Below are 23,299 nucleotides of genomic sequence, written 5' to 3'. Positions count from 1 at the left end.
ATCAACTGTCCTTTTTCAAATATTAATAGTTGGTTCAATGAGATTAACAACAGTGCTGTTTCTTTCTTTCAGTCAGAGTCACTGAATGATGTATAAGATGATGTGAAGATGTCCAATTTAGATTAAAAAGACAGAATGTGCATCTGGATGAAAATGTGACCTTTATGCCAGTTTTATATGTACAGTATGTGAGATAAAGTGCATCTTAATTGCGCTCCAAATATTTAATCATCTATCAATAATCTGTGAATCTATTTTCATCCATGTTTCATAGTCATCTTTGTCTACTTGATTTTGTTGATTGACAAAATGCACATAAAACAAAAGTGGAATGAACCAACACTACATTCCACTTTGCAATCACGCGCAAAATCTGACGTCCACGTATTTTCACAAACTGAATCATCTCACAGTAAAAACTATATAAAGTAACGTCATGCAAACACAATCAGGGATTTAACATACTTTAGAAAAAGGCATGCTTCATGAAGACTGAAATAATTGTAAATTGCTTGATCTCAAAGAACACAAAATGAGATTTACAATACAAACTTACATGACGTCAGGGCTATTGGCCGTGGTGACGAGGACGTACAAGTCAAACATGATTTCCAGGTAGCTGGTGAAATATGGTGTTCCATTTATGTTCGTCAAACCTCTAAAGAGAGAGAGAGAAAAAAATACATACACTTAAAAACTATTGCTAAAACTCAAAAAAGTCCTCTACTTTTTCACTAAAAACAAAAAGTAAAAAACAGAACACATGGCCTCAGTAGAGCCTTTGGGAAAATGTTGACCACTGTCTAACTGTGCCAGGTGTTGTGGCTCTTTGACTGACCAGGAGAACATGTTTGTAAATGTTGCATAATCTTAAAATCTTTGCTTATTTATATGGATGACATAGCTGGGTGTTTGCACAATTGTCTGTGCAAGCTCATGTTATAAATTACAATTTCACTGGTTGCATCATGCAAGATTTTATTACATAGACAAGGAAAGAAATCCAGGTAATATATTTGGATTGGATCTCAGATCTTTACATGTATTCAGCTTTAGGGATGGGTACCGGTATCCGGTGCCATCATGGCACCGGTTCTGACATAAACGGTAGTAACCAGACCGAAAAGCAGCGCGCATTTCGGTGCTTTATTTCGGTGCTTTTTTTCGGTGCTTTTTTTCCCTGAGCTGTGATACACTTTCTTCTTCCTTACATTTCTATTGGCGGTTGGCAAACAACTGAAAGGTGCATTACCGCCACCAACTGGTATGGAACGATACACTTTAGATTCTAGCCAATCATTTTACGTTTCGAGGATAGTAGGCGGGTCCAGGTACGTACGTTCTTTTAGAGCAGAGCTACAGATTAAAAATGCCCAAGGCAAAGCGGTCAAAAGTCTGGCTGTACTTCACAGCAAAAGATGCAAACTCAGCAGCCTGCAACAAGTGCTTTAAGCTGATACTGTCAAAGGAGGTCACACTTTAAATCCAATGAACCTAGCCCTGCCAGTGTAGCAGAAATGATGATGGCAGCAGCAGCCGTTCTTCTCTGCGTGAGTAGCTTAATGTTGTTCGTGTGTAATTTACGTTGAGTAAGCTAACCGCGTTATTAAATTAATGCATGTAACGTGAACTAGCAAACACCATCATAGCTACATGCGGCTGTCTTCTTGTTTGATGTCAGATACCCCCTTCACCCTGGCCAAAAAGGCTAAAATGACCGAAGAAAAAGTGGAAAACAGCTAAACATGAGAGGTTTTTGGACAAAGTTTGTGTTTTTTCCATTGTTTAAGCACTGCTTCCAGCCCAGAGTGATACCATATATGCCCTATACCTGCAGAAAAGACTAACATTGTTATCTTTTTACAAAAAAACAGCTGAACATGAGAGGTTTTTGGACCAATTTTGTGTTTTCCATTCTTTAAGCACCGGTTTGGGCACCGTTTAAGCACCGGCACCGTTTCAAAAGTACCGGTTTGGCACCGGTATCGGATAAAACCTAAACGATACCCATCCCTATTCAGCTTGTTACAAAATGTCAGAAAATGACCCAGCAAGTCTGTCAAATCTGTTGTCTGTATGCTGCTTACTATTGTCCCCTTTACTCTCATTATTCCAGGCTTCCCACTACACTGCCTGAAAGCTATCATCTGTTACCTACCTGCCTGTTATTCATGTAGAGCGCTTTAGCTTTTGCAGGAAGTGTTTTCAAGTTGCATGGGTCTCAAAGACTCCCAAGTTATATGCAATGTAAATACAGCCTTTTAAAAGATAATAAACAGGCCAAAAAGAAGTCACATATATGGAATGAAATGACTTGAATGATTCTAACTGAAAACAAGTTTAAAGAGAATTTGAAAACTGATGTCAGGAGCCAACCTCAGAATAAAAAGGTACAGCTTTCTCACCGTTTGCCCAGCAACTTCAGCGCCATGAGGGCGAAGATGAGGATACTGAACATGAAGAGCAGGAAGACGTAGAAAATCTGAGGCAGAGCATTACGGATGCTCCTGAATGCTCTGCGGAGCTGAACACAAAGGAGCACACAGTGACACAGTTCTACATGCAAAAGCTCTTTTACCATTGGCTCGTGAAGTCAAACATTTACATGTTTAACAACATTATGTCTGCCTCAAACACTCCACAAATTCCTAACAGAGAAAAACTAAACATGATCCATTGATCAAACGGCAGAAAATTCATGACAGACAAACTTTGAGAGCCTTGATCACGTGAACACAAACAAATGCTCAAACTCTGACCAGATGTGAAAACATTTTCAAGTATGACTTAAACTGAATTTAGGACCAAAGCTTTCTAAATGTCTGCAAAACATGAGTCACTTGGATTTCTGGGCAATTTGTCATTTACATCATACGTGCATAAAACTTCTGTATGAGCCTAATAAGGCTGAGACTGGGAAAAAGACATGCCAAAAAATGTAGTGGTTAGTACTGTTGACACAGCAAGATGGTTCTTGGTTCTACCACTACTATGTTAGGTTAACTGGTGATTCTAAACTGGCCATGGATGTGAGATAGATAGTGTTTGAAGTACATCGAATACAATATGCCTATCGAGCGGACAAGCATAGCAGCTGTAATGGTCCACTTGTGAATAGATTTGTTGGAGATTTTGTTTGACAACAAATCTGACTGCTGCACTGCCGGACAGGACAAGCAAAAAAATAAAATAAATAAATAAGTTAAGTGTATAAATAATAGAAGTTTGTTAAATAAGACCTAAAAATTCGTTAAATAGAGCCATCTTGTGATGTCTCTGGAATATTTCTTACAGCCAAATCATTAATAATCCCCACAAACACATTATATTTGGTGTCAAAAAACACTGAGCTAATGAAGACGTCATATTTTGAGAATAACCTCCTAACAGGGATGATTTCTTCTTTAACGTGTATTCTGATATATGTTATTTCTCTTAGTTTTCTTAGTAATTTCTCCTAATCTTCACTGCAGTACACAAAGTTTCTGAGTTTAACCCTAGGAATGTAATCATAGAAAGAAGACACCGAGACAGTCTATAGTAGAGCCATGAAAAATGTAACCAGTGACCTACATTTGACTACAGTGCTTATCCTCACTTTACTTTTAGTGCTTCAAGCCTTCCCATATTAGTTCAGCAGAGCTAGTTCTCTCTAAAGGTGGTGCTCATTACAACTGAAATGGATCATCCTCTGGAGAGGATTTAATGAGGAAAAAAGGAAAAAATTGAAATGTTCATGGTAATGAAGCTTTGATTACTGACTGTGGATCGTTTAAACATTCAGCCATTACCTGCCGTCCCTCTGTGACGTTGACCAGTAGAAGCGGCCGCAGGACTCTGGACCAGCGAACACCATAATAATTTGCAGCTTTCAATGCTCCATAAATGATCATATCAACCAAAGTGAGCTAGTCAATGCACAAAAGAACAAAGTCATTTAATGGTAAATGGTAAATAGACTGGCTCTTATATAGTGCTTTTCTACTCTGAGCAATCAAAGCGCTTTATACAACTTGCCTCATTCACCCAGTCGCACAAGAACGTTTTTCTACGCAAGTGCTTCTAACATTCACACACATTGAAAAAAATACCAGCTTCAATGCTAGTATTTACTATCTATTTGCATTTCAAAGTGTCAGGTGCAGTTCAAGATGCATATGTCAATACTTAAAGTGTTTCCATGACCAAACTAGCTAGATAAGAATAAACAGGATTATTCTAAAATGAAATTATTTGAACAGTAGTAGAAGGACAGTCTTCTTTGAAATGAAAATGATTTCATATAAAATACAAACAAAATAACAACTTATTCCAAACATTCCAGAAAATAAAAGGTTGTGCAAGAAAATTTGTGACTGAGAGCCTCAGAATCACTGAGTCACAAGGAAGCTTTACTACTTTGGTAGTGCTGAGAAAGCAACATCTTAGGCTAAAGGTTGTTTCACAACAAGAGGAAAGCCTTCTCAGCACATCCTGTCTCTGCAGCTCAGCACATGTTAACAGTTTCAGCTTTCAGACCCTAAACCAGGAAGTCCTCTGGGTGCACACTGCACACTCACCAACTGACAGGACTGTATAACCTCTTCCTAAGTACTCAAAAACATCTTTACAATGACTTGTTCTGGTTCTGTCTGAGTTACTCCCACAATAATAATGCAGACTGGCACTCCTACCGTGAGGATGACAATGATGCAGATATTTTTGGGATCTTTCCAGAACTTGTCACGGAGAATCACCTTGGCATAGTGAATGACTCGAATGGTGAAGATGAGCAGACAGACTATCTCCACCAGCATGGTGGCCTGAAAAACAACATAACACAACACATGACCATACTTCTGATAATAATTTAACTTCTTGGACTTCACAGTAGCTAGTCACTGATCTCAGCTGCACTACTGTAATTGCTGTATAGACCATCATACTGTACAATACAATAGTTATAGTTTTCCAACTGTTTCCAACTGTTTATTAATACTTGCAATTGTATCAACAATCTGTATAGTTTTCATATTTTTAAACATATGGATAACCTGTTCATAGCTTGTGCATACATATAGTATATTCATAACATTCCTTCATACCTTGTACATGTAACATACTATAATAGATCCAAATTCTGTATTATATATTATTACTAAAGCACTTTCTGGATGGATGCAAACTGCATTTCGTTGCCATGTACATGTGACATGTGCAATGACAATAAAGTTGGATTCTATTCTATTGTATTCTATTCTTCAGGACTGGTAAAATGTTGAATGGCCTGAAAATCTATTCAGTCTTTTTATAATAAAATGCTGAGGTGTAGACAGTAATTAGTATTTCTATTCATACAAGCCACAGAAGATTACATTAGAGTCAGTCAAAGTTAATGGTGTTGTTAATTACTTTTACATTACCAGCTATTACTGAACTCCAATTTGGAATTTCAATGATTGCACATTTTACATATAGGTCAAGGGTCAAGTTCAAGGTCAAGTTCATTTATATAGCACATTTCCAAACCGTCCATACTGCACAAAGTGCATAACCATGTAAAATGCCACTAAAACAAATAAAATGTAAAACAATGATGCAGTAAAATATGGAAAAAATAAATAAAGTAAATCAATAAAAACAACTAAAACAACAACTAAGGCTGTTACAACCAAAATGTTTAGATCAAAGTTTGTTAAAAGCCAGACGATACAAATGTGTCTTCTGTAACGATTTAAACTGATCACGTGTTTAATAATAATAATGGATTGGATTTATATAGCGCTTTTCAAGGCACCCAAAGCGCTTTACAATGCCACTATTCATTCACTCTCACACACTGGTGGAGGCAAGCTACGGTTGTAGCTACAGCTGCCCTGGGGCAGACTGACAGAAGCGAGGCTGCCATATCGCGCCATCGGCCCCTCTGGCCAACACCAGTAGGCAGTAGGGTAAAGTGTCTTGCCCAAGACCCAATGACCCAACGACCAGGACAGAAAGCCCGGGGATCGAACCAGCGACCTTCCGGTTACAGATACGCTTCCCAACCCCCTGAGCCACGGTGGCCCCACGGTGGTTTGTGCAGATCTAATGCGGCATCTGCCACAGAGAAGGCTCAGTCGCCATGAGACTGATATAGAAAGACATAGAAAGACTGTAGCTACATCAAAATATAATACATACCCTAATACCGCTATCTCCCAGTTTCATAAAAACTATAGCGGTGTGTAGTTTGTAACAAATTACTGCTGATAGAAAAGCAGCTTATTTTAAGTGATTAGAACATTATACTAGAACTAAACATCTTGAGCTGCTGCGTCTCAATCATTACCAAAGATCAGACATGTGATAGTGTCTCCATAATAGACCTCATCCATCCAAGCATATTGACTGTACTTGGCAACAGTAACTCTTGCTGTGCTTTAGACACCTGTTGTGAGCTCGCCGTTCACTCTAGCCAGAACCAGCAACAGTAAGGCTCACCAAGACCGGGGAGCAGACCAAGAAATACAATTGCCAGGTGCAGTCCAAAATGTTGGAGCTGAAGTCTGTCAAGCTCTGGGAGAAGTCTATTTATATAAAAACGGAAGAGGAATTATTGCTAATTCACATTGTCAAGGAGTGAAGCCAAAAAAGGTGGCAGTAGATAAACCATTACTTAAAAAGCATCTCTAGACCCAGCAGTTTTAGCTAATTATAGGCCAATCTCCAACCTTCCTTTCATATCAGACATCCTTGAAAGAGTAGTTGTCAAACAGCTAACTGACCATCTGCAGAGGAATGGTTTATTTGAAGAGTTTCAGTCAGGTTTCAGAGTTCATCACAGCACAGAAACAGCTTTAGTGAAGGTTACAAATGATCTTCTTATGGCCTCTGACAGTGGACTCATCTCTGTGCTTGTCCTGCTAGACCTCAGTGCAGCGTTCGATACTGTTGACCATAATATCCTATTAGAGTGATTAGAGCACGCTGTAGGTATTACAGGTACTGTGCTGCAGTGGTTTGTATCATATCTATCTAATATACTTCACACATTTTCACTGCTTTGCAGATAACACACAGCTTTATCCATCCATGATACCAGATCTCACACACCAATTAGTTAAACTGCAAGAATGTCTTACTCCCTGAAAAGCCTTCAGCTAATCCAAAATGCTGCAGCAAGAGTCCTGACAGGGACTAGAAAGAGAGAGCAGATTTCTCCTGTTTTGGCTTCCCTTCATTGGCTTCCTGTTAAATCCAGAATTGAATTCAAAATCCTGCTCCTCACATACAAGGTCTTAAATAATCAGGCCCCATCTTATCTTAATGACCTTGTAGTACCATATCACCCCATTAGAGCACTTCGCTCTCACACTGCAGGCCTACTTGTTGTTCCTAGAGTATTTAAAAGTAGAATGGGAGGGAGAGCCTTCAGTTTTCAGGCCCCTCTTCTGTGGAACCAGCTTCCAGTTTGGATTCAGGAGACAGACACTATCTCTACTTTTAAGATTAGGCTTAAAACTTTCCTTTTTGCTAAAGCATATAGTTAGGGCTGGACCAGGTGACCCTGAATCCTCCCTTAGTTATCCTGCAATAGGTGTAGACTGCCGGGGGATTCCCATGATGCATTTAATTTTTCTTCTTCAGTCACCTTTCTCACTCACTATGTGTTAATAGACCTCTCTGCATTGAATCATATCTGTTATTAACCTCTGTCTCTCTTCCACAGCATGTCTTTTATCCTGTCTTCCTTCTCTCACCCCAACCGGTCGCAGCAGATGGCCGCCCCTCCCTGAGCCTGGTTCTGCCGGAGGTTTCTTCCTGTTAAAAAGGAGTTTTTCCTTCCCACTGTCGCCAAAGTGCTTGCTCATAGGGGGTCATATGATTGTTGGGTTTTTCTCTGTATGTATTATTGTAGGGTCTACCTTACAATATAAAGCGCCTTGAAAAAACTAACAAACAACAACAACAAAAACAAACAAACTAGTAAGAAAATATGCTAGTTGTTTATTTAAACTGCTATATTTCACTTTTTTGCATTCATTAATTTTGCTACATACTTGCTAAATTTAACATCTGTATAAGTTTAATTACTAGTCAGCCTTTAAACCAAAATGAAACTTAGATTTACAAGAGCCCTCAGAACATCACTTAGTTAGTACTTAGTTTATATCAGAATAACTCTTATAGTGTTTTTGCACAGACTCTGCTTCAATCAGCACGACAGAGGCTCAGATATTTCAGATATATCAGGTCCAATACTGTCTCTGAATTTTTCAAAAAGCACTTACGATTGTTTGGACATTTGGCGCTGCTGACAAACCTTTTATTCCTCTCAGCACCCTTAGCCTGCACATTAAAAAGAGAAACTATAAAAACAGGACAGTGTCTCTGTGTGGCAGTTGCAGTCTTACCCATATAGGCAGAGGGTATACAGCTGGATCCTCAAAGATGGCAAGAGACAGATTGACCAGCATGAAGAAGTAGAGCAGTACCTTTAGGGCCCAATGATTATAGAGCATATACAGTCTGAAAATCCACACACAAAGTTGGATATTAGATCAACTCACACTCATTATTCAATCCAAACTGCATGCTATAACTTAAAGTCCTCACATCCAAGTGCATTTCACATTAGGGGGAAGTCATTTCACGTCCCTCATAGTTTGCCATAGCAGATTGACTAATAAACAGGAGAAAATGTTGCATTTGCTGGGACAATATATTCTACATGAAAAATTATCCATTCAACAATGTTGATTTAAAGCAGTTATAAAGACTAATATGATTTACTAAAAGTGAAATATAAAGTTATGACACCTTACAGTAAATATACAGAATCAAAAAATACCAACCAGTCAGCACAGGCAAAGAAAGTCATTGTAAACAGAGCTAAAAGAAACTGTTCTAGTCTGACATGCTCAAACTGCTGGTCAAAAATTAAGAGGAGACGGAGAGGAATGAAACATCTTCCAGGCTGAACAGATTAAATATACGTGTGTACAGAAATCAGCACAACAGAAATACAGCAGAGACAAACAAAATAATTATTGAATTTCCACATATTTAATATTGATGGATGTGAAACCCGCACCTGACAGCCTGAGGTGATGTGTCAAAGTAGACATTTCTGTTGTACTGGGCATCTGACACATAGATGGCAGCCAAGTTAAAATCCTGAAACACACAGAAGGGTATTTAAAGCATTTAAATATTACTCTAAATATAAGAAAATCTGCAAAATAAAAGGTATTTAATGCTGAAAAATTAACAAAAATTAAAACAAATCTACTATCTGATTGTTTTTCAGTTACGTATAGTTGTTTGTTTCCTTAATACTCACATTTCCTTTGTCTGTTAGTGGGTTGTTTTTTGGTTTTTCGGCCGGCTTGTGTGATACATATATAAATGGTATGAGATCAAGTGTAAAACATCATTATGGTATTATCCATAGGCACACTGGCTAAGGTACAGCATGAATTACAACAGCCTTACCTAAGCCATTTCTCTGTGGGAGATACAGCAGGCAGAATCAGTTTTGACCATGTGACAAACTGTTGCTATTGATAAGAAATTCTCACCAGAGAAACCATCCAATCCACACAAAGAAAAGAAATCAAAGCACAGATCCCGATAAATTATGTGTAATATAAGAAATGATACAGAAAACATACTGAACACACAAAGAAAGGGATGTACAAAAAGGCATGGAAAGTCATGACACCAGCTGAATAATATCAGTAAGCCGTCCTGCCACTTGGTTCAAATTAGGGATGCACCGATACCGATACTGGTATCGGGTCCGATACTGTAAAATGTGTGTGTACTCATACTCGTAAAAGTTAACCGATACCATGAACCGATATTAACTTATTTCATTAATCAGAGGGTGGCTTGTAATTTCTGTTGTAGTTTTTTAGATTGGCCACTAGGGGGACATCCCGCGCTAAACAGGCACAGGGTTAGGCGAGTGAGACTGGCGGCTCCAGATAAAATAGAGAAACTGGAGGCTGCTGTAGCTAGGCTAAACAAAATGTCAGCAGTGTGGACCGGAACAGCCAACTTTAACTCAGGTTTTGGAAAAGCGATGAAAAATGTCAAGAGAAAATCCACGGGCAGTTAAAATAACAGAGGCTCTGACTCATTTTATCGCTCCGGATGACCAGCCAATGCCAGTCGTGGAAAACATAGGATTGCACCGTCTTCTCAGCATACTCGCGCTGCAATATGAAATATAATAAATAAACAGAAGCTCGGGACAGTGCCAATAGTTCAGTGATATTTTGTTAAATTACAATGTGGAGAGTAATAATTTAAGAGAAGTGCATATTTTTCACTTGAAATTTTTTTGTGGTCATTTTTATTAAGATTTTATTTTTTATCGGCAGAGAATAAAATAAAACCTGTCTTCCAATTCATTGCATTTGTGTGTGTGTGTGGTAGAAGTATCGGTTTTTGTACTCTGTATCGGCAAGTACTCAGATCCAAGTATCGGTATCGTATCGGTTTGAAAAAATTGGTATCGTTGCATCCCTAGTTCAAATTGATGTTGGTTCATTCAAACTGATGGCCTATAAAAACATGTCTCATAAGAAACATGGGTAAAACCAATGAGGACTCTCAAGACCTTTGAAGCCTTATTGTTGCAAAACATACTGATAGCATTGGTTACAGAAGAATTTACAGAAGACACTACTGAAGGTTCTAGTGAGCACTTTTGAAGCCAATATCCGGAAGTTGAAAGAACATTATTTCACCATAAACTGGCCACGACCAGGTGCTCACTGCAAGATTTCAGACAGAGAAACAAAGGCAAATGGTAGTATGCATGTTCCATACATTTTCCACTCTGTCATTTCTCATGATTACACATAATTTATGGTAATCTGTGGTTAGATTTCTTTACATGTGTAGACCGAACTGGTTGTTATTGGCATCTGGTGAGAATTTTACATCAAAAGCACCTTTAGAAATATATTTACTTAGAAAATTGGTGGCACATTCAATACTTATTTCACCCACTGTAATTATCAGCAGCTTCACCTAAAGGTTGAGGAAATGAAAACAACTTGCAGAAGCACAGACTCTGGGTCAGCAGTGACCTGCTAGACAGAACCTCAGTGATAGATCCTTGCTTCAGGGCGAATATACATCCCAAGCACCAAAAGACTAGTGCACTTAAACACAAAACTGTGTTTGAGGTCAAGTCTATGCTGTCTGATTAATTGGTGACCACAGTGCATGAGCCTGAAGGCTAGCAAAGAATAGTGCAACTGGTAAGAATCACTGGCAAGCAGGTCCTGAGCTGTGACGAGAGAGTTTTAAGGTGATTTAATATAGAAAGCAGTTCACTCAAATAGTGGAAAGAACATGTAGGTTGTTTGTTTCAAGCATTGAACCATCTGTCAAAAATGGTCCGTGAAAAAAAGGGGTCCCTTTTTTGTTTTTAAACAGTCGTCCAAAGCCATCGAATAAAATCTATTTTATTTGTCAATGATTCACTTAATGCACAATAAATTCATCTTTAACAGAGAACTAACTAGGGAAGTTGGAAGCTGTATATTAGAGATGGGTGCTTTATGGGGCTTAAAGGACAAGAGTCCAACAGTTTACTGCAGTCGTGGAATCATTTGCACGTCCTTCAGGCCATCCGCTGACAGAAAACCTGCACAATCACATTATAATCACTTGTAGCTGTACAGGAGCGTCCAGCTGTGTCATACCTCTTCGCTTTTTGCTGTATTCCCTGTGTTTGAATTTCCTTTTCTTGCAGACGCTTCGGGAATGTTTTCATTCTTCTCTGATTCAGACATCTCTCAACACGACCGACGCAAAACGTCCCAAAATGTTTCTTCTAACTTTTTTAATGACTCCAAATGTCTCCAAACTTTCACTACCAGCTCCTCGGCGTTTCTAAGTGGTGAAAAAAAAAGAAAAACATATATCCAAACTTAGTTTAAGTCGCACTTTTTGAGGTAAACGTCACATCAAGCGTCATCCACGAGATTCGCATCAGAGGATTTCTTTCCAGTGGCATAAAAATGACAACCGCTTGCCATCTATCTCAGCCTACTGATATCTGGTCAGAGCCGCTTCAAGTCTTGCTCTAATAAACCACGACTCTTGCTGACTTCACGGACCAGCGGAATGAATAAGGAGGAAAAAATACAGTGATGTGTAAAACAGGCGGATTACCATTAAACAAAGCAACAACAAACTATCTCATATTTCCTCATGACAAAGGTGCAGATAGCGTGTTACGTGTGTTACGTTTTAACCAGATTTAGAGTAGTTGACTAAATGCCTCAATGATAATCAACAATAAATGCATAAAAGGTTAAATATTTTTTTAAAAAATTTGAATAAATAAGTAAAAGGAAAAAGCCTATTTTCGTAGCATTGTTGCTACATGTCATTGTTACATGTCCCTTTTTATTCTTGTCCAATTTAATTTGTTCTATACTTATTCCTTTGTAGTGGTTTCTATAAAAGAATTATTTTTGGTGCTTTTTTCTTTTATGCCCACCGTGTTCACTGTTGAACTCGTATTATTATGAGGTTGTATTTTTCAGACATTACTCGGAGACAGTAAATGCATCATGTGGTATCATGTGACTCAGCACGATAACGGAAACTGGGAGAGTCAGAGGCATTAAAAATAGTGGGAAAATTAGGAGAATATACAGAAATACAAGTTTTTGCATTATTGTAGGGTCTTCATCGTACAATATAACGTGCCTTGATGCGACTGTTGTTGTCATTTGGCACTGTGTAAATGAAATTGGATTTACCCATTTAGCCCGTTTGCTGATGTTACATTTAGTGAACCACATAACAAAAATACTTGTCCATGGCATATTGAACTTACTTTGTAGCGCAAGGTTCTCGTACTTTTGTGAAAGGGCAGTAAACACACACACACACACATATATATACACATATATACGTATATACACACATATATATATATATATATATATATATATATATATATATATATATATATATATATATATATATATATAAAAATATATATAAATAAATATATATATATATATAAATATATATAAATATATATAAACATATATATATATATATATATATATATATATATATATATATATATATATATACACACTGCACTTTTGCACTGTCACTATAGACTTCTTCCCCTGCTATTGGATAGCCATCACTAGTTTGTCCATCTGTATCTGGAAGCAGGGGCAGATCTACTGTGGTGGTGATCTCTGCCACCCCTACTGCCAACCTAGTTTTGCATATGACAGTATTGTTTGCTAAAATAAGCTAGCATTAAAACTTTGAGCCTAGCTACATTAACATTGAATATAAATTCTAAAACTGAATATGCAGGCCCGATCAAAAGTTTAGGACCACTTGAAAAATAGCAAAAAATCATATTTTGCATGGTTGGATCTTAACAAGATTCCAAGTAAAGCTTCAACATACAACAAGGAGAAACAAAACGTTTTTTTGAACATGCAATTTATTGAAAACAATGCTTAAACTGAAACAGGCTGTTTTACAGATGATCAAAATCTTAGAACCACATGCCTTTAAAATGCCAATTCTGTGCAAAAATGTGGTTTCGTTGTCATTTTCTGTCAGGTAGTCTCACTGTCATAACTTTCTGATGGCAAAGGCAAAAAAATGTTCCCTTTTTGAACGTGGTTGGGTTGTTGAACTGCATAAGCAGGGTCTCTTGCAGCGTCGCTGCTGAGGTGGGATACAGTAAGACAGTCATTTGGAATTTCTTAAATGATCCTGAGGGTTATGGAACAAAAAAGTCAAGTGGAAGACCCAAAATAATTTCACCAGCACTGAGCCGGAGGATAAAATTGGAGAGAGAGACAATTTTCAAAAAGATCAGAGATTTATTGGAGTGTTAATCATAGGGTGTTGTAGTTTGTTGTTGTTTTAGTTTATGTGCTTAATTCGTTTTATGTGTGTATTGTATATGAGTGTAGACTTGTATATAGTTAAACATGCATGGATAATATAATGTCGAATTCTGAATATTGATTTATAAACAATAGGATTTGAAAAAAGTGGGTAGGAAAAGAAAAAGTGTAAACTTCATCCTACTGTTTTTCAACCACAAATATTGTGTAGACACATAGTGTAAATAGTGGGAACAGCTCATGCAAGTGGGACCCTAATCTGCCCGATGTACTCTGAGCCCCTCTCAAATGACTGAACTCCTCACCCTGTTTCTAAGAGAGAGGCCAGAAAGCTTATTTTTGCCACTTGTGTCCACTATCTCATTCTTTCAGCCATTATTATAGCTCATAACCTCAGAAGAGGGAAATGACATTGATCGACCAGTAAATTTATAGCTTCCCCTTTGTGCTCAGCTCATACGACAGAATGAGTCAGCATCCACATCCCTGCAGATATTGACAGACTGATTGGTGCACTATCTTGCACCCTTCTCTCCTCACCCCTGAAAAAGACCCCAAGATATTTAAACTGCTCCACTTGGCAGCAACTGTTTTAGTGATTTTGTGTTATCCAAACAAAATTCAATTCAATTAATTAATTATTAATTAATTAAAGAGCATTGACCTGTTTTATGTTTTTAGGAGTGAAGCTTTGTGGATGATCCTTAAGCCTGTTAGCTCATTTCTGCCATTTGTAGTCGAGATATCATTCTTTCAGTTCATTTTTCAGAGCTTGTGACCACAGGTGATGGTAGATCGATCTGTAAATCGTCAGCTTCCACGCTGAGCTCTCCCTTCATCATAGCAGGTGTGTACAGAATCCACATCACAACTAGTATGGTGAAATACTAGTCTCTCAATCTTTAGCTCTTCCTCCTGAGACAGTAACTCGCTCCTGTTGTTCCTCCTTCAGCCCAAAGATCAAAGAGTTGGTACTCCATCTTTTCCCAACTGACTGGGGACAGTCCAGTCAAGAAACTTGACTGAGTATGTCAAGTTTCTTGACATACTCAGTAAGCAAGAAACTTAAGGTAAGGGGAGATTCCAACAGATTTATTTGATATGGATATGAAAACACTCACATTTAATGAAACAATGTTTTTTTCTTAATGACAAGAAACATTTTGGATACATTTTTAACACAGTATTAATACTGTGGTTTTAAGTGTCTGCCCCAGTTGAAATAAAATTGGACTATTCGTGCTTTAGTTTAAGATAATTCTTGTTAGCAGCACTGACATCTATAATTTTAGGTTTAAACTGAATTGGTTAACATGAAGAAATAAATACTCAGCTTTACAGTGTATTGTAGGAAGATTGTAAGTCCACCCTTTAAATCAACATAAAAAAAAGTCTTAATCACAACATTTATTTTATTGAAATATACATTTCCATGTTTTTAATTACTTTAAATCACAACTTGAAACATCAATTTATTTTTAACTAACTCAAGAAAAGTGTCAAACAAAACTGATTTTTTACTGCAATCGTTTCAAACTCGACATTCTCAAGTGGATGTGGATCGAGTACAGTCTTTATCAGTTAATGTGGGGCACAGTCGTCTGGAGGCTGATTTCTATCCTTCCATCATTCCAGGGACTTAAATAAAAATCAGTCTGGTCTCCCTTCAACAGTTTTCTTTTTGACTGCAACCTCAGAGCGCACCACGCTCTTCATAGTTCTCTGCATTATCCATGTAGCCAGGTGGATAGTCACAAAGGCACCAGAGACGGCCCACAGCCAGTTCCTTCTGAGCCAGCTCTGAGGTTTCATGGTGACACCACTGCAGGGGAAGAAGAAAAACAGTATTTACTCACAAACACTTGGTACAGAGAAAAACACGGCAGAAAAGCCAAATAAAATTGACCATTTTCACAGTTACTGGGAGGAAGAGTTTGCTTTTAATCACAGGTAAACAAAGGGCGTATGTCTCACTTGCTGTGGCACTGGGAAACTGAACCATCTGAACTGTGAGCTGCAAGGAAAAGGTAAGACTGCTGCTGACATGATGAATGCATTTAAAGCCACAATGAGAAAAAAGTCCTGCACTTTCCCTCCAAACAGCCACTTTGTTCTCACTGTTTCGATGATATCACGTGTTTTAACGACAGTCCAGCCATACTACAAGTGCGATGACAGCAAAGTGGGGTGTGCGTAATTATTCAGCCCCCGTTGTTCTGAGTGCAGTCAGTTGCCCATAGACATTGCCTGATGAGTGCTAATGACTAAATAGAAAGCACCTGTGTGTAATCTAATGTCCATCAAGAGGATCTGAGGATTCAGGAATGACGGACGATTAACAGCCAGGAGGTGGCAGTAATGCAACAGTTTTGGATGCAAGCTGCCGTTAAACTTGACTGAAGAAGAAGAAGAAGAAGAAGTAATCTAATGTCAGTACAAATACAGCTGCTCTGTGACGGCCTCAGAGGTTGTCTAAGAGAATATTGGGAGCAACAACACCATGACGTCCAAAGAACACACCAGACAGGTCAGGGATAAAGTTGTTGAGAAATTTAAATCAGGCTTAGGCTACAAAAAGATTTCTCAAGCCTTGAACATCCCATGGAGCACTGTTCAAGCCATCATTCAGAAACTGAAGCCACTAACATGAAGACAAGAAATCTCCTTACCGTGCATGGAGGGTTAGCCCCAAATCCAGCACCCTGAGACTGTATGCAAAGTGGAAGGAAGATGAGGACTAGTCAGTGTCAGAACTACTATCCAGGATGAGACAACAAAGACTTAGTTTTTTGTTAGTTTGTTTTAGTTTAGTTTTGATGTACTCACTATAGTTTAGTGAATAACTCTTGCAGCAGAATCCCGACAGAAGAGAAGCAGGAAAAGGAACCATCACGGAAGGATGGGAACCTGCACGGTATGTGCCACCGTCAGACAGAAGAAGAGACTGACATCCACAAATCCTGTCAGTGGCTGGACAAAGCTGAACTGAAAGACAGCAAAGAGACAGCACTAATATGGCAGAATAGGAACAAGACCCCGTAGGCTGTACAGAGATGCTAATGAGAAAATTTCAGCACATAGCAACAAGGTGCAAGATGCTAGCAGGTATGGCATACATAGAACACCATAACCAAATGTCCCCTCAGGGTAGTTGAGAATGACCGAGTTAAGATCCTGTGGGACTTGCAGATACAGACAGAAAAACTGGTGATGGCAAACCAAGAGGAAGACAGCTGTAGTGACAGATGTAGCTATACATGATAGCAGCTCAAGAAGTGCCAAGAGCTGAGAGGAGAGCTCAAGAAGATGCGGAGATTGAAAGCAGCAGTAGTCCTCGTTGCAACTGGAACACTCCGGCTAGTGCCCCCAACACACACCCACCCACACAAATACACTTCTCAAGCCCCCAGAGGTCCCGCGCAGCATCTTTGTTGTCATTCAGTATAGCTATATTTTATCACTACAGCCGTCTTCCTTTGCTTGTCCATCACTACGATGTTAGGCTGTTAGCCCTCACCGGTAGGGATCCGGTGCCATTCTGACATAAACGGTAGTAACCAGACCGAAAAGCAGCGCTCATTTCGGTGCTTTTTTTTCCTGAGATGTCATACACTTTGGATTCTAGCCAATCATTTTACCTTTCCAAGGATGGTAGGCGGGCCCAGGTACGTACATTCTTTTAGAGCAGAGCTACAGATTAAAAATGCCCGAGGTGAAGCGGTCAAAAGTCTGGCTGTACTTCACAGCAAAAGATGCAAACTCAGCAGCCTGCAACAAGTACTTCAAGGTGATACTGTGTAAAGGAGGTAACTCCTCGAATCTGATGAAAAACCTGGCGACGCATATCGTTTTTTTAAAAGCTGTATTTGATAGCTTGCTGCGAGACCTCACACCGTGCACATCTACTGCGGGTGTGGTGCCTGTTATCGGACCCAGAATTAGCAATATCCCCCAAAAACCCGAAGAGGAGAGTCCTGGCCCCTAGCCCTGCCAGTGTAGCAGACGGATGATGATGGCAGCAGCAGCCGTTCTTCTCTGGGTGAGTAGCTTAATGTTGTTCGTGTGTAATTTATGTTGAGTAGGCTAACCACGTTATTACATTAATGCATGTAAGGTGAACTAGCAAACATCATCATAGTTACATGCGGCTGTCTTGTTATTTGATAAAGTGATACCATATATGCCCCATAGCTGCAGAAAAGGCTAGCACTGTTACCTTTTTACAAAAAAACCCCCAGCTAAACATGAGAGGTTTTAGGACAAATTTTGTGTTTTCCATTGTTTAAGCACCGGTTCCAACCAAAGGAGGTATGTTGTATCAACAGAAAAGGCTAACTTGGTTATCATTTTGCAGAAAAAAAGAGACTGCTAAAAATAAAAACATAAGAGGTTTTTGGACAAAGTTTGTGTTCTCCATTCTTTAAGCACCGGTTCGAGCAATGTTTAAGCACCGGCACCATTTCAAATGTACCGGTTTGGCACCGGTATCGGATAAAACCTAAATGATACTCATCCCTAATCACCGGTTTATCGATCTGTATCTGGAAGACCCACAGGATCTTGGCTTGTGTCCCATTTTGACCTCGGACTTCCAGGCCATAATCGGCTCAGAAGTTAAAGTACACTATGCCAGCTATTTGGTTATGGCGCCTCATGTATGCCCTGCCTGCTACCATCTTACACCCTGCTGTTATGTGCTGGATTGTCTCTGGGGCATCTTTACACAGCCTGCACTGGGGATCTTGCCTGGTGTGGTAGCCCCCAGCCTCTATGAATCTTGTGCATAGAGCTTGTCCTGTGCTGCCATGATTAGTGCCTCTGTGCTGTCTTTCAGTCCAGCTTTGTCCAGCCACTGACAGAGGAAGTGGCTGACATCCAGAAATCCTGTCTGCCGGTGATACATACCACGCAGGGGCCTCTGGCTCCATGACAGATTTTCTACTTGCTCCTTTTTTTCTTTCTTGGGTTTCTGCTGTCTGAGGTATTCACTAAGCACATTGTTCGTTGTGGCCATGATCCTGATGTGAATGTTTATTGTCTCATCCTGGACAGTGGTTCTGTACTGTTTAGCATACAGTCTCAGGGTTCTAGTTTTGGGGTGAAACCCTTTGTCCTTGGTGAGCTGCTTCCTTGTCTTGATGTCAGTGGCATCTGCCTCCTCCTTTAGCCGGCTTATTATCCCAGTAGGCTACCCAATCCCAGTGTTGATTACCTGGATCTTGTTCAGCTGACTTCTCTGGACTTGCCTGACCCTCTGCAGGTACTTGGTGATTGCACCTCTCTTTACCTTTTGTTACCTTCTGACAACACTTCTCCAGTCCGAAAGACATTCTGATGTTGTTGCTGTAGATCCTCGTGGTGTGGATGAATGAATCAATGTCTGTTTAAGCATACAGCTTGATGTCATCCATGTAGAGGAGGTGGCTGACGATTGCCCCATTCTGTGATTGGTCTCCATAGCCAGTCTTCTCAATGACCTAACTGAGGGGGTTCAGGCCAATGCAGAACAGCAGTTGGAAAAGAGGAGCTCCTTGGTAGACCCTGCACTTCATGGTAACTTGTGCTATTGGTTTAAAGTTGGCCTCTAGAAGCTACTAAATGTTTTGCTGTCTCTCTAAATGCTGGGTATCAGAGATTCCATAGGTCCCACATCGTCTTCCGCTGGGTTAATTATGTAGTAGCATGCCAACAGTGCTTTGTTTTCATTTCTTCCCCACTTATGCCTTCCGGTTCCGTTAACCCACTTCTCATCTGTGTGTCATGGTTCCCCAACACCTGACGTGGACCTTGTCCACATCCTGTCTGAGCTGGTATGGCTTCAGTTATCTCTCTCTTTCTCATATCCAAGGTTGCTTGGTTAGCATAGGGAATCTCGCCTAGGGACCCTTACTGGATACAGACACCCAAGAAAACACCAAGAAAGGTCAGGTGTGCAGTAGAGTATTAAACTTTGTGTGTAGGGACTTCAGGTTGAACACCCAAGCTGAGGATGTCAAAGAGCTACCGAATGAGGCAGAGCAGTGTGAACACTGGGTGGTAGAGAGGCTGCAGATTGGCCAAGATGATAAACTTTAAATTTCTACTTTTCCAATAGCTTATAGAAATCTATTTATTTTGTTGTAGCCATCTGGGTAATCAGTTTTATAATGCAGGCAGTAACCGGTCTTTATTTTCACATTACTAACACGACACATTATCCAAAGTTAATTTTTTTTATTTTTCTATTACGCTCTTCTTCTACAATAATTAAAATTATTCAGATATTGTTTTCTATCATTTCGTTCAAAAATATATCTTACCTTCACGACCTATACTGACATAATCAAAATAACTCATAAAAAACCCTCCAAATTTAATCTTAAAAATGTAACTTATAATTGGGGAAACTAGCTGAAATTTAACAAGTTAACTCTTTCAAGATATGACTTCTTTGCCATTATTTCTGTTGTTGCAGGATGGGATCATAATCTTCCCTGTGGTATCAAATATCAGTTATTTTCTTTGGTACTGGAATTGAGTTAATTTGTAGAGTTGTTCGTTTGTTTTTTAAATTGGAGCACCAACTTGTGAAAATCTGAAAATACAACTAAAGCTAGATGAAACTGCTCTGAGCTTTACAAACCCTTTGTGTTCTCAGTTATACAAACTCTCAAGGGCAGAAAGGGCAGAAAAAGCACGCTTTCTTCAGGTGTTTTTAACAGTTTCATACCTCAGTGCGGGTTACTTGCTCTTGTGAGCAACATCTGGAGGAGGAGAAGGAAGAGCAGATGCAGGAGGGGAAACGTAGGTAACAATGCCAGGTTCAGGAATATACTCGTCTCCGTCTTTGCGTAGCAGTGGGCTTCCCTTCAGATTGTACCAGCCCCAGTGGATCAGCCCCAGACTTGTGCCCATCACAATCAATACTTTGTAGTTACTCCACAAATCCCGCAGACCCATAACTACGATGCTAAAAAAAAAAATCCAAAAGATGATCACTGCATTCATATAGACAGTTAATATGATTCTTACTTCAAGTATACTGTAGTAACTAGTCAAATAATATATACTGAAATGGAAGTGGAATTAAAGTACAAGGGAATTAAAGGGAAAGTACACTTATAAGTAATACTTGAGTGACAATCATTTTCCATCACTGGTCATTCAAAGGTCAAGTGTGCAAAAAAGAAACTAATATCAATTGATCAAAGGACTCTGAGTCTAACTATTTTTGCTGGAAGATCCTGACAAGTCCAGTAAAAAGCAAAGTAAAGCAATTAAACAAAACTACTGCCTATGTATAGAATTATAGGAACACTGACATTCAATCGATTTCTTATTTAGAACGATACACGTACACCCATGCAAAGGATATTGTAAAGTTTTACACCAACAATGTTACAACGCAATAAGGAACTGATTCATATCTATTAAAGTACCGTTTTAGTACATTTGATAGCTGTTTTAACATGCTCACAGTTTAGTTTGGGAAGCCAGCTCAACCCCATCGATTATCTGTATTGAAATTGCACAAGAAAAATTAAAGTTAACCAAAATTAAAACGAGCAACACAAACTAACCTGTGGTGACATAAGAGAAGCCCTCACCTTCAGAATCCATCTGTGTTTTCTATGCTGAAGATCACTAAACATGTGCCTGAACGCAATTTACGTTAATTATAAGCATAATTGTTCAAAACCTTAGTGCTAAATACTAACACGCTTATTGTTATTAATTATTATGTTTTTCATGGAATCCAAATTGAAATAAACACCTTTAAATGTGCCGCTGATGTTTAATTTTTTTTTTTTACTCAGGCAACACATTAGAAGCCTGAAATAATCATGTGACTGTGTAACCATCGGCTATTGGTTGAGTTTTGCATTACTAATGAAAAGGTTTTGATATATGACTGCATCTATAAAACATCGTCATTTCGTAATTATCTCGGTGTATTTACAAAAATGTATCGCCTGTACAACATTTGATGCGCTACAGTAGTGGTGGCTAGATGAAGTGTTGTAACACTTTTGGTGTGTCGCTCAATAGTGACATCTCCTGGATTTAAAAAGTGCAGGCAACCTGGATAAAGAGTGTGGTGAGAGACTGAGCCAAACGAGGGATAAATGTTCCTGTTTACATAACAAGCTGATGGTAAAGCGCTGAATGAAAAAAAAAAAATGTATATAATGCAATTTAATTTGATTATAACAAAATAATATCTTTGAATAATACATGTTTAGTCACAGCTGGATTTCACCCCATCATATTTGATGCAGGTATAATCATCATCAACACAGTTTTCTTTTTGTTTTTTTTCATGGGAAGTCATCAGGCGCTACAACTACATTATTTGGAGCTGGGAAGACCATCGTCTGTCTGATAAGGAAAGCACATCAGCATCAGGGCTACCATGACATGTGCCTTTTTTTTCTTTTTTACAAGAAAGCAGTTAATTAATGACTAATGTTTCATTTAGTATTATCCTACTTATTTTGTATTTGTTGTATTTTATTTGTATTTTTTGTATTTTTCTTCTGCTATCTGTGCTTGAGCTGAGGTAATGCCATCTGCCTGTACAGCTCCTCCATCTAATGCACTGTAAACCCTGCAGTAGTTACACCTTTATGTACACACTCTTCTCTACTCAGTAATGTTGCTGTCAATTTTCTTGATATTTATTTATAGTCATCTCTGTCAATCCTTGATATTTATTATTGAGTGATTTATATATATTAGCTATTTCTTAAATCTGTGGCATATTGTATTGTTAAATAGTCTAGTCTGTTTCTGTTACTGTTACTGTACTGGAGCGACTGTAACCCACATAATTTCCTTAGGGATTAATAAAGTATGCTGTTTCTGATTATGAAATTCCACAGGTGGTGAAGCCTTTTATTAACCACATCTTTGAAGATGGGGGGAAGAGACAAGGGGCAATCACTGTGAGAGGAGATTAAAGTTGTAAAAATCTCCCCCCTTCTGGTGAGGGTCAAAGGTTTAAAAAACAGCTGTGGAATACTTTTGTAAGTGGAATACTTAAGTAAGACATATGCTGACATATATTATGTCAGCATATTTTGAACTAAATATAAATATTTTGCTCGTCTTTATTCCTTGGTATGCTGATCTTATTTTTAAGAGCTGACTGTAAATTAAATCTAACATTAAAAATATTTTAATCTAGGAGGACGCATTTTTATCATTGGCATGTTGATATGTGGAGTTCCTGAAGACTGCTCCAGAAATTATCAAACAGTGAGATGGACCAAGGCAAGTGTAGTGGAACAAAAAGTATTTATTTGCAATACAGCTCTCCTTACAACAATTAACTCATCGAGCTTCTTCACAGCACAAATCCACCTCTAATGACAACCGGCAGCCTTAAATATGTTCAGCTGTCACAGACTAAACCATCATTCCACTCTCAGGTAAATTCT

General features: G+C 38.8%; 3 protein-coding genes across 6 annotated transcripts in view; all 3 read right to left on the bottom strand.

The window, feature by feature from the left end:
- Positions 1-12,077, bottom strand: part of tpcn3 (two pore segment channel 3) — a 33,210-nt gene extending 21,133 nt beyond the window's left edge. Inside the window, exons 1-7 of one of the 2 annotated variants that reach the window (XM_085164010.1) lie at positions 11,685-12,077; positions 9,056-9,138; positions 8,376-8,490; positions 4,674-4,802; positions 3,792-3,908; positions 2,406-2,524; positions 557-658 (exon numbers count right to left, since the gene is read on the bottom strand). In XM_085164010.1, coding sequence (XP_085020136.1) covers positions 557-658; positions 2,406-2,524; positions 3,792-3,908; positions 4,674-4,802; positions 8,376-8,490; positions 9,056-9,138; positions 11,685-11,774 — 755 coding nt within the window. In that variant the 5' untranslated portion in view covers positions 11,775-12,077. The remainder of the gene's footprint in view (positions 1-556; positions 659-2,405; positions 2,525-3,791; positions 3,909-4,673; positions 4,803-8,375; positions 8,491-9,055; positions 9,139-11,684) is intronic. The other variant, XM_085164011.1, reaches the window with a different exon arrangement.
- A 2,880-nt stretch (positions 12,078-14,957) lies between these two features.
- Positions 14,958-16,517, bottom strand: LOC146517614 (uncharacterized). The gene is made up of 2 exons (XM_085163854.1): positions 15,855-16,517; positions 14,958-15,702 (listed from the first exon to the last, which is right to left on the bottom strand). The coding sequence occupies exons 1-2, from the start codon at positions 15,935-15,937 to the stop codon at positions 15,531-15,533; spliced, it is 255 nt and encodes an 84-aa protein (XP_085019980.1). The 5' UTR covers positions 15,938-16,517; the 3' UTR covers positions 14,958-15,530.
- A 1,640-nt stretch (positions 16,518-18,157) lies between these two features.
- Positions 18,158-21,503, bottom strand: LOC146517613 (uncharacterized). 3 transcript variants are annotated; one of them, XM_085163851.1, is made up of 3 exons: positions 21,299-21,319; positions 20,590-20,829; positions 18,158-19,769 (listed from the first exon to the last, which is right to left on the bottom strand). In XM_085163851.1, the coding sequence occupies exon 2, from the start codon at positions 20,817-20,819 to the stop codon at positions 20,601-20,603; it is 219 nt and encodes a 72-aa protein (XP_085019977.1). In that variant the 5' UTR covers positions 20,820-20,829; positions 21,299-21,319; the 3' UTR covers positions 18,158-19,769; positions 20,590-20,600. The 3 variants fall into 3 exon arrangements, with proteins under 3 accessions (XP_085019977.1, XP_085019978.1, XP_085019979.1); XM_085163852.1 differs by lacking the exons at positions 18,158-19,769; positions 21,299-21,319 and adding an exon at positions 21,440-21,503 and having other exon boundaries at positions 20,601-20,829; XM_085163853.1 differs by lacking the exons at positions 18,158-19,769; positions 21,299-21,319 and adding an exon at positions 21,337-21,444 and having other exon boundaries at positions 20,601-20,829.
- Positions 21,504-23,299: the final 1,796 nt, after the last annotated feature.

The sequence above is a fragment of the Neolamprologus multifasciatus genome, chromosome 6 (genome assembly GCF_963576455.1).
Source record: "Neolamprologus multifasciatus chromosome 6, fNeoMul1.2, whole genome shotgun sequence".
NCBI lineage: Eukaryota > Metazoa > Chordata > Actinopteri > Cichliformes > Cichlidae > Neolamprologus > Neolamprologus multifasciatus.
This window is presented reverse-complemented; position numbering and strand designations above follow the sequence as displayed.